The 26,885-nt window shown below is 47.0% G+C and overlaps 1 protein-coding gene and 1 long non-coding RNA gene across 2 annotated transcripts in view; one reads left to right on the top strand and one right to left on the bottom strand.

The window, feature by feature from the left end:
- The window catches only part of TNFAIP8L3 (TNF alpha induced protein 8 like 3), a 37,050-nt gene extending 14,291 nt beyond the window's left edge, over nucleotides 1-22,759 (bottom strand). Inside the window, exon 1 of the mRNA XM_072738516.1 lies at nucleotides 22,386-22,759. Coding sequence (XP_072594617.1) covers nucleotides 22,386-22,437 — 52 coding nt within the window. The 5' untranslated portion in view covers nucleotides 22,438-22,759. The remainder of the gene's footprint in view (nucleotides 1-22,385) is intronic.
- A 154-nt stretch (nucleotides 22,760-22,913) lies between these two features.
- On the top strand, nucleotides 22,914-25,231 carry LOC140595630 (uncharacterized). Its single transcript, XR_011997383.1, has 2 exons — nucleotides 22,914-23,227; nucleotides 23,356-25,231. It is a non-coding gene; the product is annotated as an uncharacterized lncRNA (long non-coding RNA).
- Nucleotides 25,232-26,885: the final 1,654 nt, after the last annotated feature.

Consider the following 26,885-nt stretch of genomic DNA (forward strand, 5'->3'; position numbering starts at 1 on the left):
AAAAGAGAAATTATCGGGGATCCCTGGGTGGCGCAGCAGTTTAGCGCCTGCCTTTGGCCCAGGGCGCGATCCTGGAGACCCGGGATCGAATCCCACATCGGGCTCCCGGTGCATGGAGCCTGCTTCTCCCTCTGCCTGTGTCTCTGCCTCTCTCTCTCTCTGACTATCATGAATAAATTTAAAAAAAAAATTTAAAAAAAAGAGAGAGATTATCTTGACTGTTCTTGCCTTTACTCTTCCATATGAATTTTAGGATCATTTGGCCAAATGCCACGACACCCTGTATTAATCTAGAACAGGTATCCTTATGATATTAAGCCTCCCATCCACTAGCATGATATATCTCTCCACTTAGATCTTCTTTGTACTTGGATAATGTTTTAAGAGTCACTTCCATGAAACTCTTGCATATCTTTCATTAGATTTACTTCTAGGTACCACATAGTTTTGGTTGCTACTACAAGTGTCATTTTTTTCTATTATAGTTTCTAAATGGTTATTGGTGATATACAGAAACCCAACTGATTCCTATACAGTGATCTCCAATTGAGAAAATTTGTTGAGTTCTGTAATTAGTTCTAATTGATTTTATGTAGCATTTCAGATTTTTTTATATGGACAACCAAATTGCCCACACAAGATGATTTTCTTCTACCTTCTATTTCTTTTTCTTGCCTTGTTGCACCAGTGGGAGCCTCCAGTGCAATGCTGAATTGTAAGGGTGCTATTTGGCATCTCTGTCTTGTTTCCTACCAACAGAATTGCCTCTAAAATCTGCTCCCCCCATATGATCTCTGCTGTGGGTTTTTGATGGATACCACTTATCAAGTTAAGGAATTTTCCTTACGTTCCTGTTTGCTAATAGGCTTTGTCTGAAGATAGAAATGTGTATCTAATTTTATCAAACACTTTGTACCTATTGAGATCACCGTATGGTTTATCCCTTTTAATATGTCAATTTAACCAATTATTAAATGGCTTCCTGATTTAAATCATCATTGCTTTCCCACAATAAGCCCCACGTCATCATAATGCATATTATACATGTACATTATATATTATAGTGTATATGTATGTAATATACACATATATAATATACTGAAGAATTCCATAGTAAGTTTTGTATTTAGCATTTTGCAACTATGCTCAAAGGTGAGACTGGCCTATAACTTTTTCCTAGAAAAGTCTCTGTCTGATTTTAATGACCAAATAAACTACCCTCATAAAATGGATTATGTAGCTTTCTTGTTTTTTTAAAGATTTTATTTATTTATTCATGAGACAGAGAGGCAGAGACATAGGCAGAGGGAGAAGCAGGCTCCCTGCTGGGAGCCTGATGCAGGACTCTGGGGATCTCAGGATCATGCTCTGAGTGTGAAGGCAGATGCTCAACCACTGAGCCATCCAGGCGTCCTGCCGCCTTGTTTTTTGAAGGTTTAGAAATACTCATCCATAAAGCCACCTGTGACAAGTGTTATGTTTTGAGACCGGGGATGAGTGGAGAATCGATTTCTTTAATGTTTATTCATTATTCATGTAGAAGAGCAATAATCCCCTAAATCAACACATACTTATGATTTTTTTAAACTATTTTAAGCTCTTTAGATTTTTCTTTTCTTTCCCTAGCGCACCCACAAAGTTAGTAGCCACTCTGAATGGTAGATCACTCTCAGGAATAAAAGGATAAACACCATCCACTGGTGTAATTTTTAATACTGTTCTCTTTGTTTTATTTTTAAGAGGGGAGACCAAGTATCTATTTCTCAAGATATTTTCTTTAACAATTTTAGTAAAAAAATGATTAATGGGTATTGAGAGAAGTCAGAAAAGACACACTAAAGGAAGAGAATGAGTCCCCCACAACCCCACCATGCATCACATTTAACACGTATATACTCTACCACACAATCTCCCAGGTATATGTGCTTTAATATTCACAAGCACATGGTCAACAGACACTATATTCTAATCTACTGAAAGTAACAAATAACCTAGTGGCAGGCTGCATGATGGGGGTAAGGGTGCCCATAGGTCTCTACTGGTACATAACAGGATTCCCTTCTACTGCCCTTTCCTAAGCCAGGAGGTGGCAGGAGACACCGAGGAGGAGCTCGGTACACAGACCCCCGGCTCTGCCCACCTCATCTCATCTCAGCCCTCCCATCAGATGCCTGCTCTTCGGATGTCAGAGGACATGCTGAAATCACAAGCCAAAGGGCAGCTTCATCCCTTCACATGTATGGCTCTGCCCTAGCCCAAATGGGTGAAGATAGGCAGGTGACAGCCAAACAGTACCAAAAATTCAGGGCGGCTCTCCCTGGGAGTGGTGCTCTAAGCCTGGCTGCCCTGGCCCCCTGTGCCCATAGCTGGATCCAATGGATCCCTGACCAGGTGGCAGAGGCACAGCTGATGGTTTGTTCTTGCTGCAGGCTCCTCTCACCTAGAGCCCCGGGCCAGCACTCACATCCTTCAAGCAAGGGTGGCCCTTGCACCCAATTCCAGTTTAGTCCTTTTCCAGTGCTGCACTGTGATCAGCACTGAGTTATTCTAGAACTGATGCTCAGAGGACCTGTGTATCCTCACAACGGGGGCAGCATCTGCCATGTAGAAGTTGTTCAATAAATGTCTGTAAATGAGTAACTGAATGAATGATTTTGAGTGCTCTTTCTCATTCTTTGAGGCCCACATTCTATCTGTTCAGGATATACACTGGCACGATGTGAGGATTCATGAAGTACGTGCTGAACTGAGTGCTCTCGAGCACCTTCTGAACTCAGCACGAGGTCCACGCGTTGCCTTTCACATGAAGTCGCCTGCCCGGCCCAGCTGGGTCCTGCCTGTCTGTACCCCTACAAGCAACAGCATCCCCTGGGGGGCCAGAGGTGCCGCCCACCACGCCCTCAGTGTTCAATTCCAGCAGGAGCCCTCTCTCCATGGCAGCAGCACCCACCCTCCTGCCACCCCAGAGCCTCCCCACTCACGTCCCTTCACGCTCACCAGCTATTTTAACACTCGCGAGCTGCTGGGGATCAGAATAGCACAGGCCACATCTGTCTCTCTGGGTGATCCCCTCTCTCTGTTGACAGCTCTCAGACTGTTCTCCGCGGCAGGTGCTGAAAATCCAGGCTCAGGCCACCAGCCTGCTAACAAGGACACCAGTAGGATGCTGCATTCAGAGCCATGGGAGGATGCCAATTTGGTAATATGTAAAATTAGTAAACAGACTGATGTCATAAAAATGTCAGCCTTTAGAATTCTTCAATTTTTGGAGTGTAGATATAAAACTTAAAACGTCAAAAAAAAAAATCAGGCAGTAAAATGGAACACCTTTCCAGGCTCTACTGGAAAAAATAAAGACAAAATGTGGCCTGGGATAGTGGGCACGTAAGGAATGAGGTCTTGGAAGGTGCCATGATTAGATTAATACAGTTTAGTGAGTTAAAAAAAAATGGTAGCTGTACTAGACAGGTCGGAACACACGAAGGAGAAGAAACCAGAAGGTACTTCTGGATGGGAGATGATTTGGCAGACAGCATTATGCCTTGCTCAATGTTCTACTTAATTATTTTTTTAGTGAAATATAAATTTTGTTCAATGATATTTTTGGATTTCAGTCAATCTGAAAGTGGAACAGGAAAGGGGCACACATATCACTTATTTTTTAATATGGAGTTTTTTATTAGTACACCAAAATATAAGATCTTCTATTATTCAAAGTAGTGACAAATGTGAACAGCATGTCAAGATGTCTGCAAAAACTATAACGTCACATAAAAAATAACTGATTTGTATTGGGGGAAGGTAACAGGCACTGCTTTTACTAATGTGATTTATTGTCAGCATTTGTATTTAGGAGTAAAGCTAAATTTCAGCTGTATTAGTGAAATTTCTGTTATATTAGTGAAAATGAAGATGCAATATTTTCCTCCAGGTTTACAGATACTCCTGATTTCAATCCAGTTTAAGTGAAGAGCCTCTGTTTGGGGGCTAAATTCTAGACATAGTCAGGGCACCCCTGGAAAGATTTAGAGAAGAGGCAGGAGCTCACTCAGGAATCCTCTCTACAGTGCAGACAGGTGTCTGTGCTGTTGCTTTCCATGCTGTGTTCATGGTGGTTGTTGCAGATTCCCACTCAGGAATTGGATGTTCAGGACCCAATGATGAGATACTTGAGAACAAGTTCATCAATGCAAGTTTTTGTTTTCCTGACAGCAGTGCCCCTTCCAAATATCCTGTAGTAACTGGTTTTGTCCACGGATTTGAGATCTGAGACAAGTCAGGCTGAATTCTGGATAATGCCATGGTCATTCCTGGCTCAGGGCAATGGCAGTGTTGCAGGAGGTAGTTTGCAGATGGGAGGTGAGATGGCAGTTTTCTCACTCACCTGCAAGGTCCCTGAGGTTGCTCCCCTGAGCTCCGCTGTGGGAACTCAGAACTACTCAGAACTACTCAGAACTACTGTGAGCCGAGAGAGTCCCACTCACATCACTCAAGGATCAAACAAGCTGGGGAGACTCATGTTCCTGGAAGTCACACCTAAATGTGTCTTTCTCTGAGACTTCCTTTCTAAATTAAACTTTCTCCATACAGGTCTCAACGCAGTAAATGTCTCTAAATTATTTATAGGTCATGGTCATAGAGGAAAGCACCACCAAAAGGTGTCACTATTTCAAAGCGAGTCATCTGGTGCGGTCACCCCAAGATTCTGATAATGGCTGTCCTGTGAACTCTGCATGCCAGAGCTGCAGCCACGGCGTCGCTCCCCAAACACAGGGAAAACTGTTCCTGTCCCCAGCCACTGTGCAGGCAGCAGGGTGTGGAGGAGAGAGCCCTGCCCCAAGGCTGCCCCATCGTCCCCAGTGTGCTGCTCACTGTAGGCTATGGGCCCGAGTCTTTATCTTCCTGGTTCCTTGGTTTGTCAAATGGGGGAGCTGGACTAGATGAGTCTGCTCATTTGCTTTATATTCCCAATTTAATGGTAACTTCTTCAGAATCAGAAATTGAGTTTTTATTAAAGATTTATTTATTTGAGAGAGCGAGCACACGAGCAGGGGGAGTGGCAGTGGGAGAGGGAGAAGCAGCCTCCCCACGGAGCTGGGAGCCAGACATGGGGCTCAGTCCCAGGACCCTGGGACCATGACCTGAGCTGAAGGCACTTAACTGACTGAGCCACCTGGGTGCCCCCAGAAATTGAATTTTTAAGTCCATAAAAGAACAGCACTGGGCATACACGAGATATGAGCTGATACCTGTAGGATGGATTATCAGGCTTCCTTTTCACACTCTGATTCCCCTCCATCCATCAAGCTCTCTCTGAGCTCTGCAATTGTCCGCTTCAGCAATAAAATGCCTCCTCTCTTCCCTCCTTGAAAAACCTGAGGCAGTGACCTTGGAGCCTCCAGCTTTCCTTTTCTGTGGCTTCTCTCCAAAATGCCCCTTCCACCAATTTCCTGGGGCCCTTGCCTTCTCCATCAGGCACAGCCTGTGCTCACCACAGGGCAGGTGGTCAGCAAACTCTGCCCAGGGCCTCGGCCTGTGCTGGCCTCAGCACCCACAGACCAAGCTGCAGGCTGCCAGCCCCAGCAGGCCGCCCCATGCTGACACAGCTGCATACAGGAGCAGTGCCCCAACCCCCAGGGCTGGTTCTTCCTGTGGGGCCTCACATCCCTGTCATCCCATTTTTTCTGCTCAAAGAGAAAGTGGCTCATCCTTGCCCCAGTCCCACGTTTTACTCTATGCATCTTCTACCTGGATGCAAACATGGCCTTCTGCTCTCCCTTCCAGCCCTTCCCTGAACACTCCTTCTATCCAGAACAAAACCCCCACACCAGGCCTATTTAAGGACCTCCCACCTGGCTTCACTGGTTTGTTCATTGCAAATTCCAGGAGAGGGGACCTGCACTGCTGTGTCCACAGGGGTGTCTCTGGCACATAGTAGGAGCTCAGTAATGAATTTCAGCCTCCAAAAACCAATAGTGACTAGTCAGCCTGGGAAGCGATGCTGTGGGGACGACAGGGGCAGGCCCTTTATTGTAGCATGCCACCTTGTTGAGCTGAGGATCTATCTGCTGTTCACCTCTCCAGCTTTATCCTCTCCAAACTCCGAGTTCCTGACTCCAGGCCACACACGTCTCATCTGTACCTGGCTCCATCATTCCCAGGCCCTCCCTGTGCCTCTGCACATTTTGTTCCCTGGACATTTTGTTCCGCGGACATCTGTTTCTCCCTTGCCCCATCTCCCTCGATTCCTAGTCAAACTCCCAGGCGCCAGTGGACTTCTGACCTCTGAGCACTTGTCCTGACAATCACATTTCCCTCTAGTATACTCTCATCACAGCGCAGAGCCATCATACACCAGCTGGATGAATGACTTTATCTAGCACCAGTTTGTGAACTGCTTGAGGGCAGGAATCATGTATTCATCGCAACAGCTCCAGCTAGGGATAGAAATGCAGAGAATGTTCAGTGCATGAATGAATGGCTATCAGTCATGACATTTTATTGAAATGTATTCACACTTAGTCAGGAACAATCATGATATTCAGAACTAGCATGGCCTCAGGACACTGAAGCCTGCTTCCTTCAGCCAGGGGCCTGGGTCACTCCCACTGTGCCTCTTTCCCACCTGGGCATGGTTGCCAGGACATCACTCCTTCAGCTGACCAGTCACTTTTCCTTTTTGTTATTTTAAAAACCTATTTTCAAAGTGATATGGTGCATTATTTTAAAAGTCAAGTCATTCTAGGGCTTATACAAAATGCAGCATCCTCTGGCTCACTTCTGATGCTGGCTCTTCATGCAAAATACTTCAAATTCTTTTAGCTGTTTCAACTAATAATTACCTCTTTATATTTAAATTACATGCTTATACTGTTAGTCCTCGACTTTACGTGCTTTTAACTTCCTATTATGGAAGGCAAGAAATTAGCTCTCTTCTCCATTCATTTCTCCTTCCACCTTCCCATTTAGTTCTATTATAATACTTGGTTAAATCAGACGTCAGTGATTTACATTACCCTGACTTGGATACCATTCATAGCTGAGTCATGTATGTTCTATCACTTCCATGACTGCATTTCCTTTCTTATTCATCTTGTTTTCTTAGGAGTCAAACACTGGGAAGGGGAGGAGGGCGGGTGTTGGAGGGGAATGGGTGACGGGCACTGAGGTGGACACTTGACGGGATGAGCACTGGGTGTTTTTCTGTATGTTGGTAAATTGAACACCAATAAAAGTTAATTTAAAAAAAAAAAAAAAGAGTCAAACACTGCCTTGTTTTTTTTTTTTTTGGTTAGTTTTCTATCTACCTAGCATTAATTCACTCCCAAAGCTCCTAGCAGAATACAAAGTTCTCAATAGGCTCAGACTAATCAACTCATCTTTCACTTTAATTTTCTTTTGTGGAGCTTCTGGGCAGGGCCAGCTTTCTGTGCCCTGGCTCAAATCTGGGCACCTTTTTTCCCCTCTAAGCCTGCTCCAGGCTGCCACCGTGGTTCTCCCTCTATCTTTCATTCCTTCTCTCCTGTGTCTGTCTCATGGCTTCCTCTTTCTTATACCCCATTTCAGTGGAACACTTTGTCTAAGTACAGGCATCAGCAAACCACCTGAAAAAGCCAGAGAATAAAGGGCCAAAAGGCAAAATATATCTGGGTACTTATATAACCATTTAAATGTAACCACTAAAAAAATGTAATAAAAGTGCTGTGGGCCATCCAAGAAAGGTGGCAGGCCAGACTTGGCCTGGGGCGTCAGCTGGCTGATTCCTGATCTAGCAGCTCCCTAAGGAAGGGAACATGGTAGGGTAATTTTCTGGAGACCTAACATGTCCTATAATTACCTTATTCTACCCACACACTCCACTGATGGCTTCATGGGGTTCAGAACTCTATCGGGGAAATCCCTCGCCTTGAGAACTCAAAGGCATTGTATCACTGTTATTTGGTTCTCGGTGCTGCTATTTAGATAACTAGTCCATTGGTAAAAGGGCCTTGTTTTTCTCTCTGGAAGCTTTAAGATCTTTTGCTTCATGACCAGTCACGGCCCCAGATCTGAGTTTCCTCTGCCCTAATCCATCTATTGCCCAGGAGGGCTTGTGAAGGAGGGGGGGGGGGAGCTGTCAGAGGAAAAGGAGAGAAGCACTCCAGTGGGAGAGGCTGCAGGGAAGGGAAGCATCAAGGATGAGGTAGAGATCTGGGGCCAGGGGGTGCAGAAGAGGTGATGTCAGGAGGAGGATTTGTTTCTGGGCAGGAGGTAGGAGGTCAGGAGGCCCAAGCTGGGGAGCCAGGTTTTCTCAAAATTTTGGACTTTTTAAGAGGGACTGCCCTCCAGGGGAAGAGGCCTAAGAAGGCTGAGCAGCCATGACTGGCAGACCCACTGCAGGCTGAGTGACTCAAGAGAATGTCCCTTCTTGCGGCCCCTGCCCCTGTGGCCTCCCTGTCACCTGACCCAACTTCCTGATGACCTGACCAGCTGTCACTAGTCCTTGCCAACCTCCTTCCCGCCTTAAGACAGGCTTGGCCCCTAATTATCAACAATCTTCAGACTTTGTGCAGACTCCAGTTACTCTCACTGGATTATGACAATTTGGCAGAGCTATTTTTATGTGGAGTTTTTTTTTTTAAGATTTTATTTATTTATTCATGAGAGACATACACACGGCGGGGGTGGGGGTGGGGGGTGGGGTGGGGGGGGGGGCAAGACACAGGCAGAGGGAGGAGCAGGCTCCATGCAGGGAGCCTGACGTGGGATTCAATCCCGGGTCTCCAGGATCAGGCCCAGGGCCGAAGGCAGACGCTCAACCGCTGAGCCACCGGGGCTGCCCCTGGAGTTGTTGTTGTTGTTTTTTTTTTTTTTAAACAAAAATGAAACAAACAAAATCCAAGGATGGCTGGAACCAGACATCTTCATCCCACCCATAAGCCCATCACTGACCCCTCGCCTGGGGTGGGGGTATTTGGTAACAGCTTTCTGGAGATAACACTTGGGTGCTTACTACAAATGCTGGTCTTACCATCTATCATTCTTGGCATAAAGGCCTATTTCCTCAGAATTCACTCCTATCTTGATTATTCTGCCTTTCATATTCTCTGATCTCTTTTAAAAATCACAGTGGTCATATGCACTCACTTGCAATTGATAAGAAGGAGATACGGCTGCTTAATAAAGAACTGATAATTGCTTTCCACTTGAAGATTAAGTCTTTTTTTTTTTAATGAGAGGAGGAACTTTTCTGGAAGGGTGAAAATGCATAATCAATATATATATTTTTTTATCTCTGAAAAGAGATAAAAATAATCATTTTGTATAACATAAACCAAGAAAGTAAAGATAGACAAAATCCTGGCTGATGGGGAATACTCTTAATTTTAAACTAAGTTAAAAATTCTGATAAACGTGAAACAGCACTTCTGTTTCCTATAAACTTCCTGACTGGGTTACCCTAATTTGGTTGACTAGAGTAGAATAAGGTAGAGAGAGGGAGGCAGTAATGAATATTAGGGCCATGATGTCTCTCTTATTTTCAGCTCCAAGATGCACAAGAAATCCTCAATTAAATTTCTAATTTCTTCAGAAATAGATACACATTATATTTAGTATCATACAGCTCCTCAATAATAATTTTTTGGGGGGATAGTAGACCAATGCTGGTGGCAGACCAATACCTTCTGAAAGTTAATAATCCTGCTCTAATCCTCACCTCTCTTTTTTCTAATTATAAAAGTAATAAAGACACAAAATCACTGTGTAAATGAAAAAAGTGGAACGTGAAACTCACTCATATTTGGGATAGAGGTTAGGGACAGAGATAGGGTCATGGAAGGAATGAGGGTCAGGGCTGCCAGCTACATACACTGCCAGTCAGCAAACGACAGTGAGGCCGTGTTCAAGGGCCAAGGTGGCTGAGTCAGCAAGCTCATCCAGCATTCCATTTGGCTGGAGAGGCTCTGGTGCCCTGTGCCAGACTCTGAGCCCCACATCTATGAGCTCATTACCCACTCTGGTGGTCTACACTTTCTCTACGTGGCATGAGGGCCCATAAGGCCTATCCCCTCTGGGTGAGGAGGTACCAGGGAGAGGGGAGAACCAAAGCCTGGGCAATGCATGAGCAGGAAGACAGCTGAGGAGAGAAGCCTGGGGGAAAGATCACAGAGAAGTGAGAGAAGAACTAGTTTCAAGGAAGAAGATGGGAGGACGTGGGACAAACCTGTAAAAAAACCCAAAGGATGAGCAGTGGACTAGGCCACGGGATCTCACTTGATTGTTGCTTTTAAAAACCACATTACGTGCTGAAAGTTATACACACCTATTGCAGAAATATCTAGAAGAGAAGTACAAAGAAGGAAATTACAATTACCCACAAACTCATTATATAGAATGGTTCTGTTCCAGCATTAAAAAGTTAATGTGTATGAATGAAAGGAGGTCTCTTCTCTTTTTCTCTATAAAAAGGAGTGTATGTATATGTATGGAGATGTGTGTGTGTATATATATCCGTATATATAATATGTATGTATACACGTATGGAGCACAATTTGGATCATAGATCATCAAGCTTTCTTTATACATTATAATGCAAACTCTTCCCTATATTATTATATGTTCTTCAAATTACATTTTTAAAAGATTTTATTTATTTGACAGAGAGAGTGTATGTGCATGAGTAGGGGGAGCAGCAGAGGGAGAGGGAGAAGCAGGCTCCTCACTGACCAGGGAGCCCAATGCAGGGCTCCATCCCAGGACCCTGGGATCATGACGAGCTGAAGGCAGATGCCTAACCGACTGAGCCACACAGGCACTCCTAATTAATTTTTCTTAACAACTGAGTAATACTACACCATGTGGAAAAGTCATTATGTATTTAATCGTTCAATAGCTATTTGACTGAATATTGTTTGTTTAGGTTCGGTATGTGGGTTTGTTGCTGTCCCCAATTCAGGGAGTACAGTTTTCAATAGTGAAAATTTACCACTTGCTTTGAATTGGGATAATCTCTGATTCTGTTTCTTCATCTGTAAATTGAGAATAATAATACCTGCTTTATCCATGTCCTGGTTTTGCCATGGATCAAGTGTACAGGACATTTCATTGTTGTTACAACTTTACAGCTGTTTCAGTCTGAACGACTTGGTGGCTGAGGAGGCTACAGAAATGCTGGGCAAAGCTGAGGGAGAGGTAATGGTCTGGGTGTGGAGGTGCTGAGCCAAGAGGCCTCCTGGCCAGTGAGGAAGAGATGCCCAGATGCCTCGCAAGGCAGCATTCTTGCTTGGGAGAGAGGACTGCACTAGACTGCAGCTTTGGGAATCTTTGGCTCTGTGCCATGAGATCGGATGGTCTCTCCCAAATGAGAGTGTATTGCCAGAAAAGACCAGGCTGAAGGCTCAGCCTGAGGAGGAAAAAAGCATTAATAATGGGCACAGGAAGAGCAGTGGAGTAAGGGTCCAGGAAACTCAGGATTATACATAGTGGGAGAAATTAAAGGAAAAAATAAGTTAAGAAGTTGCTTTTTTTTTTTTTAAGATTTTATTTATTTATTTGAGAGAGAAAGTACAAGCCCAGGAAGAGAAAGAAGCCAACTCACCACCAAGCAGGGAGCCCAACACAGGGCTCGATCCCAGGACTCTGAGATCATGAGATCATGATATTATGATCTGAGCCGAAGGCAGATGCTAAACCCACTGAGCTACCCAGATGCCTCCAAGAAATTATTGTTGAATCCCATCAGATATTGCTCTGGGCTCTCTAAAAGTTGACTCCGTATTAAATGAACTCTGCCTGCCTTGTTTCATTGAGATGGAATCACTGAATTATGAAGGTAAATCTTAGGGGTAGAAAGGCTAACACAGTTGAACAAATTTCCCTGTTTCCTTACAAAAATAGTCAATCTCCAACAAAGATAAAAAACATAATTGGAGAACTAGACGTCAATAAATCTATCCCTGAAGCTGGTAGATAATTAAACTCAAAAGTAAATTAACCTTTGCAATTGCCACTGGGCATCCATAAAACCTTTTTTATAAGTAAATAGCTTTTGGCTATTAAAAAATACAAAATCTTGTAAGGGCTCTGTGTAGGGCTCTCCTGACTATGGGGGAGGAGTGGGCCAGGCAGAAGGATAAGGCCTGGTGTGGGCCAGTGGTGGCCTAACTCTTGGGCAGAGGTACCTGGTGGGGAGGGGGTGGCAAGAACACCCTACAAGGTGTCAGAAGGAAACAGAGCAAGCGTCCCTCTGCTATCCCAACATCCAGAACAACTCTTACCCTTTTAAAAAAAATTACCCATGTTTTCAGGGAAGGACAGACGAGCCAGAGGATCTGGACTCCAGTTCTGGTTCTGAGGCTACCTGGCAGTGTAGCCAGATGTTTTTTGTGTCCCCACGAAAACGTTGCAGAAGGGGGACTTTTGTTCTCTTAAAAGGCCCGCTCCCTCCCCATATAAAGCTCCCTTGCATCTTTTCATTGCTTTTTCACTGCTTTTTGGCTTTGGGAAAGCACATCTATTCTTAGGGCTCAATCTAATCTAATTTTCTCCTTTGTACTGTCTTTACATGTTCTACCATGAGCCTGCATTCCTTGGATCAGAAACTAGTGTTACTAAAAAGCAGTAAATAAGAGAGAATGCTGGACACCCAAAACCCAGTCAGCTAGCTCTGAATCTCAACATCTCTTCCCTGTGAAGCAGGCTCGTCCTTAAGTTTCTGCTCCTCCTCGAATCCAACTAGTCAGCATTCCTGGGGAATTCTATATCTGAGATGATTCTTAATGCTGAAGTGGAATAAAAAAAAAAAAAAAAGGCCTTAGGACCCAGCGTAAGCACACTCTGATAAAAGGAATGTGTGTCTTCAGCACCTCTCCTGACTCTGCTTTTCAATCCTTTCTCTCCTCTGTTTGCCACATTCACCACCTGCCAGGTCCCATGACTCTGGGGATGTGCATGGCTGCAGGGTCCTTCCACGACCTTCTCTCCCTGGCCAGAGCGCTGTGCCCTTCTCCCCATCTTCCCTCCCAAATCACTCTTCACCAGCTCCAGGACAGGAACTTGTGCCAGCCAATCCTTGCCCATGTGCTAACAAGCCAATGCAGATAACGTCTGCTGCTTAAAACAGGGCCTTCTGGATATGTAATGTCCTAACAGAAGGGGTTTCATGAGGGAACCTAATGGTCAGGGTGTTCTGGGCCCTGGGGAGCTGATGGCATCCATTTACTTAAGTTCCTTAATCTACCATGAACAAGAGCACTATTTTTGGAGTTCGAGTGACTTTATATCCACTGACAAGCTGCACCTCCCTGAGCAAGTTACTTAACCTCTCTGTGCCTCAGTTTCCTGGTTTATAAAATGAGGCTACTTATGGTACCTATCCTGGAAGGCTGGCATAAGGGTTAAATGTCATATAAACAATCAATCCAGTCTCAGCTACATTGTATGTTTTTAGTTAACATGAAATAAGTCAAATTCAAAACATCACTATAATTTTGTATTCAGTACTGGCCCTCTGGGGCTGGACTCTGGCTGCCAAAGACTATCCTTACAGTTTCTCATCTTGTTTGATATTTTTCACTTTTTTAAAAGACTTTATTTATTCTTGAGAGACACACAGAGAGAGGCAGAGACACAGGTAGAGGGAGAAGCAGGCTCCCTGTGGGGAGCCTGATGCAGGACTTGATCCCAGGACCCCCGGATCATGCCCTGAGCCGAAGTGGCTCAACCACTGAGCCACTGAGGCATCCCATCTGTCACAACTTCTTAAACCCCACTTCCTCTACTCTATAACTCCAACCTCAGTTTTTTCTCCTTGACGATCTCAGTGTTATCTTAAGGAAACCAAGGAACCAACTAGAACGTGGTAGAGGCCTGCCCTGCAGACGGCCCCATTATCTCCCTCCCATGTTCTATGCCAAAATCTCTGTTTACCTTCCCAGCATAACGCACAGGCCCCAAATCAGGAACGGCGGACGTGCGTGCTCACCAGAACAGCCCTTGACAGAATTTCCTCCTGCGCATGAAATTGGATGCCTCCACTATAAAAATATCAACTGGGAATCTCCATAAAACTACGGATCACCAAAATGTTTCCTTTCAGGGTTAGAACAGTTTCACAGAAAGCATATTTTACTTTTGAGAAGAGAATCTACAAGTTAGTGGCTGCTCCTGTGGTTTTTCAAACAGTTTAAACCAGTACTTAGACACCACCAGTGTCTCTCTCTCTCTTTTTTTTTTTTTTTCTGGAGAACTGAGCTACAAAATACTGGTTTCTATTAGGGTGTGTCTAGCACTTTCTGTGCCGCCAAGTTTTCCATTTTTATAGTCTGCACACTAGTAGATTTTCCATGAACAGGCTCAAATTTATTCCCAGGCCATAATGTTTAAGAAACCCAATATGAACGTGAAGACTGTTCTAAAGCAGCATCAGAATTTGGACCATGCAACTGCCTTAAAAACATCATCTCTGATGTGTAAAAAAAGTAATCTATTTTTTGACATGCCTTAATATATGTGGGGGACAAGGGTACTCACTCTCCCTATATGTTTTCTTGGACTAGGCTGTTACGGGAAATATGTTTTTTACATTCTTGTGTATCGTTTATTTCTATGCTTGCACAGAATACAGCCCAAACACCCACCTACACAGGCATTTTACATAAAGAGTTGGAAGCCAAGTGACTGAAAAAAAAACAAAACCAAATTTTGTATACAGTGTCTTTACAGAGATCGGCATGTGAATCAAGTGGGAGCCAATGGTAACTCTTGAGGAAAAGGAACCAGTTAGAGGACAGTGCTAATGGGAAAGTGTGACTATAATTTGGTTTTGCTGACAAATAAAAAAGCAAGTGCCATATTTTTTAAGAGAAAAATAACATAGGAAACAGGACTTTATATTTACCCAGTCACACACATTCTCATTCCAGCTCTAGAAACTTACATGTTGGCTACAACCATCACCATAACGTCCAATTTTACTTTTTAAGTAGGACAGCTCTCTTCTCCCACTGGTCCTCTAAGGAGAGCCCCACTGGGGATCAGGCCAGGCTCTTCACAGGCTCCTGGCCTGGCCACCTGCTCTTTCTTCTTCCCCCATTTAAATCTTTCACTACTTCAAGGGTACCCTCAAGGCACATCTCCCCGATGAAGCCTCCCCACCAGAATTCCAAATGCCCCATGCTCCATGCTCCAAATCCTACACTATAATTGCTGATGCCACTCAGTCTTGCAGATTCAGTTTTTCTGGGTGGGTGTTTTCTCTCCCTAACATGGCTAAATTTCTAGAGGGCAGGGTCCCATCTAATTCCATTTCTCTATGCACCCTGTACACTCTGAACACAAAACAGATGATCAGCTGATATCTCTGGATTGAGTGGCTTGAACAACTGGGTGCAGAGCTATGAGGTCTAGAATGGCTAATTTCATTTGGCAATCTAAATTGTCTTAGTGAGGTCTAGACAAAATTTACAGCTCAACGACTATCCCCCGAGCTTTGCCAGGAGACAGGGCCACCATCCCTAATGAAACATTCCTGAAGAATTCTGGGGACCATCTACAGGGGATGTTGCAGTGTATTGCCCAGGTTCCTCCCAGAGAATAAAGAGTCAAGCATGCCACAGGCTGCCAGGGGCCTGCAGATAGCACTCAGCTGTGGGGGACAGCTTCACCCAAGCTCACATCCTGTTCCTTGGGATGGTCTGCATCTATGACTGGTCACTGTGTAAGAGGACATGAAGGCCCGGCCCCTTACCCCTACTCAGAAGCTGGAGCTGGAGGCTATTGTTGGGTGTGCACTGCAGCTCAGCTTCTCACTCTGCCTAGTCCAGTGTCCCTCCCCTCTCCTTTCCTTCCGCAACTAAACCCACTGCATGCCAACCTCTATCACAGAGTCATCCATCACTCTATCCATAGACAGGCATAGCTCATTTTGTTGCATTTCGCTTAATGCACTTTGCAGATTTTTTTTTTTTCCCAAACAAACTGAAGGCTTGTGGCAACCTTAGTGGGGCAAGTCTAGCCGTGCCATTTTCCTAACAGCATCTGCTCACTTCATGTCCATGTCTCACACTTTGGTAATTTTTGCAATACTTCAAACTTTTAAATTATTATTAACATTTGTTATGGTGAGCTTTAATCAGTAATTATGGCTTACTGAAAGCTCAGATGATGGTTAGCACTTTTTAGCAATAAAATATTTTTGTTTTTATTTATTTCTTTTTTTAGAGAGGGGAGAAAGATGGGGGAGGGGCAAAGAGAATCTTAAGCAGGCTCCACACCCAGTGAGGAGCCCCATGTAGGGCTCGATCTCACCACTCTGAGATCATGACCTGAGCTGAAATCAAGAGTCATATGCTTAACTGACTGAGCCATCCAGGGACCCCATCAATAAAGTATTTTTAAATTAGGGTATGTAAATTGTTTTTTAAAAAAGATATGAAATAATTGCACACTTAGGAAAATATGATAGAGTGTAAACATGACTTTCCTATGCATTGGGGAACCTAAAAATTCATTTGACCATCTTTATTGCAATATTTGCTTTACTGCAGTGGTCTGGAACTGAACTTGCAGTATCTCTGAGCTATGGCTGTATCCATCTATCCATGCAGGCATGCAGCCAGCCAACCAGCCAGCCACCTGCCAGTGTGTTTAGCATCCATGGTGTCGGTGGGACCATAAAGCACACAATGGAAAGGGCTGTTGTTAAGACAAAACGTATAAACAGAGACTTGTCTGGGGTATATCCAGGGCAAGATGGGTCAGGAATCTTCATGCACTGGTATAAGCTGTGGCCATCAGCATATGTGGTCCTATCTCCCCCTCTGATTTGAAGCCCCGAAGGCAGAATGGACTGCATTCTTAACTCTGTGTTCCCAACACAGGGTCCCAGGTAGTACAAAAAAAAAAAAAAATAAAATAAAATACTGAAGCAAAACAAAACACTGAAGGAAAGGTTTGGCAGTTCCACCATATAGGAAAGGTTTCTGGCTGTCTGGTCTTTTGGAGCAGAGTTCCCAGGAATCTCCTCAAGATGCTCGTTCATTTATTACGCCCATAAAAATCTCAAGAACATGAAAGCAAGAGACAAGGTCCTGACCCTTAAAGCAGTTACAGCCCACTGTGTGGATAAGGCAGAGGCCCCTAAAAATGTCCACAAACAGGAACAAGACACAGGACTATGACTAACAGGCAAGTGGTACCGCATCCCCAGGTGGTTTCTGTCCCAGGTTGGCCAGCACATTGTCAATGTCAATCTGTCAGGCAACAAAGGTTACTTGACAGTCTCCAAGAGGAACCTAACAATGAGAATCAACAAACTCCAGAACCTCACAATCCCCTGAAACCAATGCCCTATTACGGTTTACTGTCTACAAGGGGAAAGTGCCTTTAAGCAAAACATCACTGCTAAGTGCCTGATGGAAGGGGTGGTGGTGCTGGGAAGCCTAGGTGGGGGAGTTCGGCTCCCCCATCTCCCTGTCCTCATCCCAACTCACCACACCAGTCTCCTTCCACTCTCCATCGCCCTTCACTGCTTTTATACCATCTGTCAGCAACTACTGTTGTTTGCTTCACCAAAAAGGCACTTGCATCCTTCCCCTCCTGCCTTGCCTTACCGCTACCATGTCCTCTGATACCATGGCCACGCCTGGTTGCCGAGGCTCCAAGCCTTTGTCCGATGTGGCTCCTGCAAACCCAGCTCTCAGTCACATCTCTGCGCAACAAGGATCAATGGGGAGGGGCTTCTTGGGCACCATCAGGACCAGTAATTAAGACCCTCTTCTGTGTGGCCCTCCCTGCACTCATATAACCTTACTTCTCAGTACTCCCTAGTATATGCTCTCCACAACAGTCATCTCCCTGCTTATTTGTGCCTTTGCTCAAGTAGTGTCTGACTTTTGGAATATCTTTCTTCTTCTTGGCCACCTATTGAATCCTATCCAGGCTTCTTGCAACTTTTTTTTTAAGGTTCACTGATTTGTTTGAGAGAAAGAGAGAGAGAGAGAGAGAGAGAGAGAGAAAGTATGAGCACACAAGGGGGGTGGAGAGAGGGGGAGAGAGGGGGGGAGAGTGGGGGGAAGGAGGGGGGAGAGAGAGGGGGGAGAGAGGGAGAGGGAGGGGGGGAGAGAGAGAGAATTAATCTCTAACAGACTCTCCACTGAGCAGGATCTCGATGCAGGGCTTCATCCTAGGACCCCAAGATCATGGAGCCAAAGACAGAAGCTTAGTTGACTGAGCCATGCAGGCATCCCTCCTTGCCACTTTGTTCACATGGACCAGGGCTAGGACCTAGGCAATGGCAAAGGCAAGGTTAGGGGCCTGCTGTCCACCCCCCCCCCTTTTTTTTTTACTGTTTTGAAACTCCCCTGCCATATCTCAACTCCATTGCATGGAAATGCTTTTCTGTAGCATCTGTCCAGCTGTACAGAAGCCCCACCAGCTAGACTGCCCTGGACCACCTAGCTGTGGGTGGAAGGAGCTTGTCTGCCCTCAGCTGGGTAGACTATCTTGGCTTACAAGCCAAAAAGCGAAAAAGCTGACACCGCTAACGTTTACTCTCTTGTTGCTTCTTAGGAAAGACTCAATCACTGTCGAGTTAATACACCAAGTGCTAGGATTTCTGAGAGATGGATGGTGGGTTTGCCAAACGATAGACTGCCAAGTTGGGTCTCTGGAATGAATCCAGTGTTCCATAAACCCTGCCTCTTTCCTAATCATAGAAAGAACCCAAAACGACAGAAAGGCAGAGTAGAGTTTAAGGCAGCAGAATGACACAAAAGCATCCTCCTGTGCTTCCTGAAAAACGGAAAATGCAGCCTGGGACAAATCTCATCTCCTCTCTTCACTCTCTTATGCAGAGTATTGTATTGCTTGATGAGTACTTCGCAGGCACTGGGGAGATCTCTGGAAAAAGTCTCTTCAAAGGGGGACAGTAAAGAGTAGGTAGTCCTCAGAAGACTTTCTCACTCTTCTGCCAATTTATAACTGGGAAGGTGACTCAGATGGATAAAAATGAAAGGGGGAATGGGGAGGACCTCTTGGGCTTTCTGCTACTTTGAAGGAAAAAGGTTCACTGGTTGGGAAGGGGTATGGCCTTTTCTTCTATTTGAAATGGCATGAAAAAAAGAAAAAAGAAGTGGCATGTAAGTGGCTATCTCCAGGTTAGCTGGTGGGTTGGGTAAGGGATTCTCTGCCTTGTGCAATCTTACCTAGCACTAGAGGAAAAAGGGGAGTCAGAGCAGTAGTTTTGAATATCCCTATCTTCATACCTTGAGTTGGATGATGAGGAGGAGAAAAAGAGGTAAGTTAAAGATAACCTCCCCGAAGCAAGCAAACAAACACACACACAAACATACTCCCCAACTTCACCAAGGAGAGAAGGAGAGTAAAAAGGAGAAAATTCAAAACAAACCTGCTCAGGCAACTACCTTAATGTGATAATAATGACAACAATACTAATTGTCTTACACATGCCTACTGGTTTACATTTTATAAAGCACTGGGGTACATTATTTAACAGAATTCTCACAACAAACAACCTAGTCAGGGGACGCCTGGGTGGCTCAGCGGATGAGTGTCTGCTCGTCTGCCTTCAGCTCAGGGCATGATCCTGGGGTCTGGGATCAAGTCCCACATGAGGCTCCCTGCAGGGAGCCTGCTTCTCCCCTCTGCCTATGTCTCTGCCTCTCTCTGTCTCTCATGAATAAATAAATAAAATCTTTAAAAAAAAATCCAGTCAGGTGATGATCAACATAGCAGCTACCATGTACTGAATGATCACCAGGAACACTTCTCACATGGTATTTTATTTAATCCTCACAACCTCTTTGTGGTACTACTGTTATCCCCATTTTACAGAGGGTGGGGAAACAGGTTTAGAGAGGTTAAGAAACTTGCTCAATGGGTAGAGAATGAAACCCAGGTCGTTCTGATTCCAGAGTCCAGGCTCTTTTTTAAATTTATTTATTCATGAGAGACACAGGTAGAGGGAGAAGCAGGCCCCTCACAGGGAGCCCGATGCATCCTGTCAAATGGAAAGCCATTGCAGGGCTCGATCCCAGGATCATGACCTGAGCTGAAGGCGACGCTCAACCACTGAGCCACCCAGGTGCCCCCAAAGTCCAGGCTCTTGACCTTAATGGGGTCCATCTCACAGCAGGGCTTTTTTTTTTTGCAATTTTGACAAAGTGCCACTTCGGAGGAAGCAGCCCTTACATCCCAACTCCTTAAGAGATAGGTGAACGAACACACACACACACACACACACACGATGAATACTCCAAGAAGTCCCACTTCCTCTGTTGTCCTTGGTGAAAACCCATCCAGCTTGCACGGATACAAGTCCATGGATACAGATGAATGCCTCATTCCTTATGGAGACCAAGGTCAAACCCTAAGGATAACATACCTGTCATTCAACTGATATCTGAAGCTGCAACAAGGCTTTCCATTTGACAGGATGCAGATACAGCAAGGCAATGAATTAACATCTAGTTTTGAAGCTTTGTCACGAATAGCAGCTTAAGGTTGAGAATAATGAGATGGAATGCCATTTAGCAGAATGGCTTGTGATATTCCATTAAACATTCAGCTTGGGAGATTCAAACACATACAGAAAAGAAGAAATGACTGTAGAGAACAGCAAGGCTCAAACAAATGGTGACAGCTCACAGAGTTGCCTGCCCTATTCTTCATGGGACCTATCTGGCCTAAGGTTTGCTGTTAGCAGTGCAGAGGTCTGACATAAACCAACATGCACGCATCAGGGATATTCCAGGCTGGGCATGCTTTCGGGAGAAGAACCCGGCCCCCTGAGAACTCCTTCACTCTGCTATCACCCAAGGATTAACTCTTCTGGAGTGTCTCCTCCCTGTTCTTTCTCTAAGTTTCCTTCTCTCCTTCGAGTATCAACCTGCATACGAGATCTGAGGGTGGGGTGGTGACAGCATGATAGTTCCTGGGATTTTGAGACAGTAAAGTGTCAAGGTCAGCGGCCTCTCACCCCTGCTCCACCCAGCCCAGCTCTCCAGATATACTTAGATACAACACACAAACACCCACTGGAACTTTAAAAAGATGTCAGGAGATCCACAAGCCCCTTGTGAAACAAAATCTTGGTGCTTCATAGCTACAGAAACATACCGGTAGGCAAAAGGGCTCAGGTTAATTCGTTAGAGTCACACATACCAGCACAAAGGAGGTGGCCCTTGCACAGACACGGGCATCCTCAACACAGGTATCTTGGTAATGCCACCTTTCCTCTTTGCCAGGCTCATCCCTTCCCAGGCACCCAAAGGTGTTGACCAGAGCTGCCCTGTGGGAGGCTGAGGGGTACCATGTAGGGGATAGGGAATCACGCTGCTCTTGGCTACTCCCTGCTGTGGGACGTGGGCAAGCCACTTAGCCTCTCCGGGCTTCTGTAGAATGGAGGTAATAGTCACCTGGCTAGATGCTGCGAGGATGAAGGGGAATCATCTACGCAGGCCTCTGGCACAGCGCCTGGGGCTGTCCTGCCCGGTTCCCGAGCCTGCCTTCCTGACGCCCACGCCCGGGCTCATAGCGCCTTCTGGCACTTGGTCCCTACTCTCGGGATGCTGGTCTGCCCTAGGGAAGAGTGGGGGCTAGCCTGGAACAGGAGGGGCCCGCGCTCAGGCCGCGGGGCTGCGGGGCTGCGGGGCTGCGGGGAGCCGAGGGCAGGGGCGGGGGCGGTCGGGTCTCCGGGACGTGGGCCCGTGGGCGGAGGGGGCAGCCCGCGGGCGGAGGGGGGCAGGGCCGGGCCGTCAGCCGACCCAGGGCTGTGGGTGGCTTCCTCCTGTTGCTCAGTCTCAGGGGGAGGCGGGGGAGGACGTTCCCTGTCCTCCGAAGTAAGCATCCACCCATTGCTTGGATGACTATCGATCGTGAAAAGCCGGCGGCGCCTCCCGAAGGCGCAGCCCCCGCCCCCCCCCCCCCCCCCCCCCCCCGGCAGCGTCCCCGCTGCTCCGCCGGGACCTCCCTGCCCGCGCCGAGCCCCGGAACCGCAGCCGCGGCTGTGGGCGGCCCTGCCGTCGCGCGGGCCCTCTCCTTCCCGGAGTCCCGGCCACGCCTCCGGGCCGTCACCTGCGCCGCAGCGCCCGGGGCCGAGGAGGGGTCGGCGCTCGGAAAGTTATTCCGAAGGGCGGAGGTGCGGCCTCCCGAGCCCTTCCCCGCCCGCACGCGGCCCGGCCGCCCGGCCCCGCACGCGCACCTCTTCTCCCTCCCCCTCCCGCGCGCCCAGGTGCGGCGACGGCGGAAGCCTCCCGGCGAACTCACGGCGCGGAGCCGGCCCCGGCCTGGAAGGGACCGGCCTCCCGCCGCCCGGCCCCGGCCCCGGCCCCGGCCCCGGCCCCGGCCCCGGCCCTCCGCGCTGGCCAGCCGCGGCCCGGCCGTACCTGCGGCGGTCACGGGCTCGCCCTCGCTCTGCTCGCCGGAATCCGAATCCATGCTGCGGCTGCTGGCCGGACGGTCACGGCCGCCCGCCCGTCTGCGGGGCGCTCGGTCGGGGCCGGCGTCCGGGCTCCGGCTGCCGCGGCGCGCTCGGGGCGGGGGGCGGGCTGGGCGGTGCGCGGCGACCGGGGGGGCGGCTCCGCGGAGGCGAGCGCCGCCCGCGCCCCGCTCCCGCTCCGGCTCCGGCTCCGGCTCCGGCTCCGGCTCCCGCGCCCGCTCCCGCTCCCGCTCCCCGCGCCCGCCGGCCGGTGCCTGCGCGCCTGGCGAGCGCGGGGCGGAGGGTGGGGACGCGCGGGGAGAGCGCGGGGCGGGGGAAGGGAGGCGCGAGCTGGGAGGAGCGGGAGCGGGAGCGGCCGGCCCCGCGGGCGCCAGACGGGGCTTAAATACCCCGGGGCGGTGCCGCTCCTCCCCCCGCGCCCCGCGCCCGGCCCCCCGCGCCCGGCCCCCCGCGCCCCGCGCCCGGGACTGGAGGCGGGCGGCGAGGCCGAGCGCAGTCCCCGGCGAGGCCGAGTCGGGAGGATCTGGAGGCGAAAGAGCGTCTCCACCCAGCGAGGAAGAGGAGAGGGTCCGTGCGGGGGGCCCGGGGCTGCGCGGCCGGGCTGGAGCCCGAGCCCCGCTCCGAGACCTGGGGCGAGAGCCTCAGACCTCTCGGGGTGTTTCCTCACGAGGCAGATGCAGAAGCGCCAGATGCCTTTCGCCGGGAATGTTGTGGGGCAGTAAATAAGGGTAAAGCCCGTGAGGAGCCGAGGGCAGGCCCGCACCTGCGAGGAAGCGCAGCGCCCGGCAGGTACGCTCGCTCCGGCCGCGCTGCCTCCCCGCGTGCGCGGCGCCTGCCGAGCGGGGTCCCCCCGACCCCCCGCGCCCCCGACCCGGCCAGGGACCGAGTCTCCGACCGCGTCTTTCTCTTTACCGCAGAGTGCTCGACACGCTTCAGCCCCTACGCTCTGACTTTCCAAGAAGAGGTATTTGTGAGTTTACTTAGTAACGAAGCGACACAACTGCGGGGGAAACGCCCAGAGCCGGAGCGGTGAGGCCGCAGCGGACCCCGGGTGCTGATTCTCCGCGATCCGTGCAGTCTTACTGCCTCCCTGAAGGATCAGCTCCAACACTTACGTAACCTCACGCCAGCTTCTCTGTATACAAAGTGCCACAGGAAATGCAAACTAACTTTGTGAGCAAAATGAAATCAGGAGGAGAAAGTGTGCTAAGAAGCGCCCGTTTAATTGTTTCCCGCATGCACTTGTTTAATCTGCACGGTGACCCAGTGAAGGATTTGGGTAGCACCGTGTGCAGATGCTTTTTTTGGAGTTCAGAAATAGCTGAAAGTTGGCAGTTTCATAGAATTCGACTTACATTGGTATCTTCATTTAATACACGTGGAGACCATTTCAGGGAGAGTAGATAGTTTTCTTGTGGTCGCAGGTCCAGTAAGTGAGGGAGCTGGGACTTGAAATCAGGTTTATCTGATGTCCACACCTGCTCCTAACGGGTAGGGTACAGTGCCACAGTGAGTTTGGCCTCTTGGCTACCTGAGGGCTGCCTTCTTTAGTGAAGGTATGGGCCTCACAGAATACAAATGCCATTCTACTTTGTGTCCTCAGGAAACATTTTCTAGATGGCCAAACTCACGGACTTAAGTTGACAAAAGTTGGATGGGTTTCCGTGGAACAGTCAAAAGAGTCCCCCATACTAGATGTGTGATCTTGGGCGAATGGCTTAACCTCCCTCAGTTTCCTCATTGTTGGCATCTCCTTCATAGGGTGGCTGTAATGAAATAATGAGTGTGGAAGCTATTACTTGAGGCCTGGCACACAGTTAATATTTGCTAAGTGGAAAGAACATTACTTCTTAGATCTAATGGATCTCATTTAGGAAAAATATGTTAAAGTCACATTTTTAAATAAAAGAAAAGTAACAGCAACATTTGTATAAAAGTTGATACTCGAAAAATAAATAGCTGAGATCCTTTAAAAAGTTTGCCATCATAGTTTTGCGATTTTTAAAAAGATTTTGTTTATTTGTTCAAGAGAGTCACACAGAGAGAGGCAGAGACATAGGCAGAGGGAGAAGCAGGCTCCCTGTAAGGAGCCTGATGCGGGACTCCATCCTAGGACCCTGGCACCAGGACCTGAGCCAAAAAGAGATAAAATTAAGAGTTGAATGCTTAACGGACTGAACCACCCAAGTGCCCTACAGCTTTGCATTCTTAAGGAAAAACAATGATGGTAGCATTAGAGAACAGAGTATATAGGACAGAAAAGACATCCAGCTTCCTCTGAAAGCCAAGCCTAGATTCAACAACAGGAAATGTGAAACTTTCTCTGTTCCCTTAGGCCTCCTTTCCTGGCGCTTGGTAGAAGCTTTCTTGTGATTGTTTGTTGAAATGGACAGGTGGTCTAGGTTGAAGGGTAAGAGATATAGACTCCCACTGAGGTATCTGTACATCACAGCAATAAAGGAAATAGGGAGGCTCACTATGGAACTTGGTTAACAGTAAACGAAGTATGGAGAGCACACACTTATGACATATATAGGCCTATCAGTCATGGATCTTTACTGAATAACTAGTACATTCAGCCCAGAGATAAAATGCTGGGGGTGGGGGATGCTGGTCAAAGTGCTTCTGAAAAGTGTATGATGTGAGTGTTCAGAAAAATAATGCCTATTCATTTATCTGTTCCTGTATTCAATCATAGTATATTTCTGCCAAAAAAAAAAAAAAAAAAAGGCAGACCTAGAATGAAAAATTGAATGTGGAATTAAACAATGAAGAAGAGAGATCCAAACCAAATAAGGTCTCTATTCCAATTTCCTATGATATGCAATCTGTTGTCATGGGTTAGCAAGACAAAGGGAAATGACTGCTGGCACGCATGTGTGTTTAATGAGGAGCATTAGTGGAACATACCTTATCTGTCCTCCCAGTGTGGAAAAATCTGTATAAGAGAAGGAAGTCCCTAAAATAGTATCTCACGACCAATACCCCCACGAAAACAGTGAAATCTGAGGTGGTGAATCTCCTTTACAAGCCAATTCTAGTATTTTTCTTTAAAAAGAAAAAGAAGGAAAGGAAAAGCTCTTAGAAAAGAGGAAAGGATTTCTGTAGTTCCTCTGTGTATTTTTAGAAGAATGGCATCACTTTGCAGACTTGAATCTAGAGTCTGAGGGTTTTAAACCACTTTCCTCAGTGTTTCCACTACATCTTTTCAGCCTGGCTGCTTTTCAGACACATGAGTTTCTAACTTTCATTGGTCATTCCTTAGTTTTAGCTAAAAAAGTCCTTGGCTTTTCAAGGAACTTTGCCTGTCTGGTGGGAAAAGCCTATTTGTAAGGTGTCAAGAAGCAGATAATAAAATAGATCCATTTCTGCAAACACAATAATACTCCTTTAATCTAAGCCAGTGCTATGACTCATCTGCCTGTCTCCTCTTGTGGGATGGAAAGGGAGCTGTCTGTAAACCTTCGGGCAAGCAGCCTAGAGAGGGGAGGGAGGTTCCTCTCATGTGCTAGGGCTGCTGCTCTGCTTCAAAACTCCGCAGGGCTCTGGTACTGCCATTTTTTCTAGGCTGAAGTGGCCCTTGGTATTCTGGGATAAGAGGTTGGCCAGGACAGCCTCATTTTAAATAACTTGTCTCAAGGTGGATGCTGGCAGCAAGAAAGCTTTTACCCAGAGCAAGGTGGCTTTCACAGGGCTCTAGGCAAGCTGGATAGTGGGGTTTGAACTGGCTTCATATCCATCTGGCAGAACAAGGTGCCAGAAGACAGCCTTGAAAGAGGGGGCTTTTCCTCTTTCTTTCTGGCTAGCAAAAATAACCTTTTATTGTCTTCCATCCCTTATTCTAAAAGTATCACTGTAGAAAAATTAAAGATCTATTCATAATTCTACTAGTTGCAATTAACACAGCTTTTGAAAAATTTCCCTTTGTGTGTGTAGTATTCTGCTTTTTTGTTTGGTTTTAAAAAAAATAATATGAACATCATATTGTGAACATCATTCCATCTACCTTTTGACATGGTATTTAATAGCTACACAGTATTCTACTGTATGGGTGTACCAGAAGGTAGTTAAACAATCCTCTATTATTGGGCATTTAGGTTGTTTCCAATTTTCCGGTATAACTGACATCGTCAGTAAACATCTTCATGTCTAAATCTTTGCATACATCTTTAATCAATGTCTGTGAACCTTCAGGAGCTTTCATTTATTCTTGAGGGAGATAAACGACAAAAATTGTAGCTAAAAAATTAATTGCTGTCTATATCTCAAGACTTTAAGGTTATCAAGAATTTTCATGGGCATGATCCTCTCTCAGCAGGGACTGAGTTCTTTGAGTTCATTCTTACATTTATTAAGCATTGATTGAGCCCAGAGGGGATTCCTATAGGTCGAGGAGAGAAAAAGTTTCCTTTCACATTTTCTTTGTGGGCAGTGTGTCCTTGCACAG

Source organism: Vulpes vulpes, chromosome 15, assembly GCF_048418805.1.
Source record: "Vulpes vulpes isolate BD-2025 chromosome 15, VulVul3, whole genome shotgun sequence".
Classification (NCBI taxonomy): domain Eukaryota; kingdom Metazoa; phylum Chordata; class Mammalia; order Carnivora; family Canidae; genus Vulpes; species Vulpes vulpes.